The sequence below is a fragment of the Hipposideros armiger genome, unplaced genomic scaffold (genome assembly GCF_001890085.2).
Source record: "Hipposideros armiger isolate ML-2016 unplaced genomic scaffold, ASM189008v1 scaffold_18, whole genome shotgun sequence".
Classification (NCBI taxonomy): domain Eukaryota; kingdom Metazoa; phylum Chordata; class Mammalia; order Chiroptera; family Hipposideridae; genus Hipposideros; species Hipposideros armiger.
In genome coordinates, this window is record NW_017731368.1 from 4,672,494 (window position 1) to 4,673,710 (window position 1,217).

Sequence of the window (1,217 nt, forward strand, 5' to 3'; positions counted from 1 at the left end):
TCGTGCTGAAGTTCCTGGATGAGGACCTCCTTCCTGTTCAGCTCCTCCTGGGCCGACTGCAGAAGCCCCGAGTGCTTTTTTGAGGCCTCGGTGAGCATGTTCAGCTGCTCTGTAGCATGAGCCAGGTCCTCACAGAGCATATCCCTCTGTTAGGGGACCATCCCCACAAAAGAAGAATTTCTTAATTGTGGGGCTCCAATAAGGATTTGCACACCATTACTATGCAATTTCTAAAAGGTTAACTTTAAACGAGAACTATTTTTTTGCTTGTGTGGTAATCCATTTCAGGACAGGAACGGGCCTAGATAAATATTACTGGAAGGTGATATGGGCAGCCAACTGAGGTTTAGCTGCACCAACTCCCCTTCCCTTCACCTGGCCTCTCCATGCTGACCTGTCTGTCCTGGGGAGCACTCGAGGCACAGGTCTCTCATCTACCTGTCATCTCAACAATGGACGCTAGTCCTTTACACACTGGAAGGTAAGTGACTGTAAGGATGAGGACCCCTCAGCCAGCTGAGGAGGGGCTGGGCAGTCACCAGGCTGTGACACTGTCACAGGGCATCCAAGCTTCAGGGCAGTAACTTGATGGCAAGTGGCAGAGAGGATTCTAAGTCCCGCAGGTTGCAAATGTAACTCCTCCACACACAGGGTATGTAATCCCTCCGAAATGAGAGCAGAATCTGCTGGCCCTGACCTTCAAAATGTGTGTGTACATATGCATGTATATAACAATATACATATAACACATACAATATTACATATACACCATAGAGACAATATGTGGGTGTGGGTGTGTGCATACAGAAATATACAACATATATGCTTGATATAGCCCTTATACGCTGTTGTTTTTGTAACTAATTTATTACGAAACTCATTATTAGAATAGATATTCAGGCAATACTTTGTGGAGTTTCATGTAGACACCCATATCACCTTCGAATAACTGTCATTTTCTCTCAGATTTTAATAATGTTGTAGCTCACCTTCTGTTCCCATTTCATTGCATTGGCTGGAAACTCATGTTGTTAAAAAACAATGATATACATAAACAATTAGAATGACAATTCACATAGCACAGCCATAAATCTAGACTTTAGCTCTAAAGATGGGAGATAACTAGAATGGGAATGTGAACTGGCTGTTTGTGGGGTCAATTCCACTCAAATCTAAGATACTTCAATATGCGTAGTCACAATTTTTTTTGAGAAAGA

The 1,217-nt window shown here is 43.2% G+C and overlaps 1 protein-coding gene across 1 annotated transcript in view; it reads right to left on the reverse strand.

Moving 5' to 3' along the window:
• Positions 1-1,217, reverse strand: part of KIF15 (kinesin family member 15) — a 67,594-nt gene that overhangs the window by 8,482 nt on the left and 57,895 nt on the right. The window contains exon 22 of the mRNA XM_019630978.1: positions 2-144. Coding sequence (XP_019486523.1) covers positions 2-144 — 143 coding nt within the window. The remainder of the gene's footprint in view (position 1; positions 145-1,217) is intronic.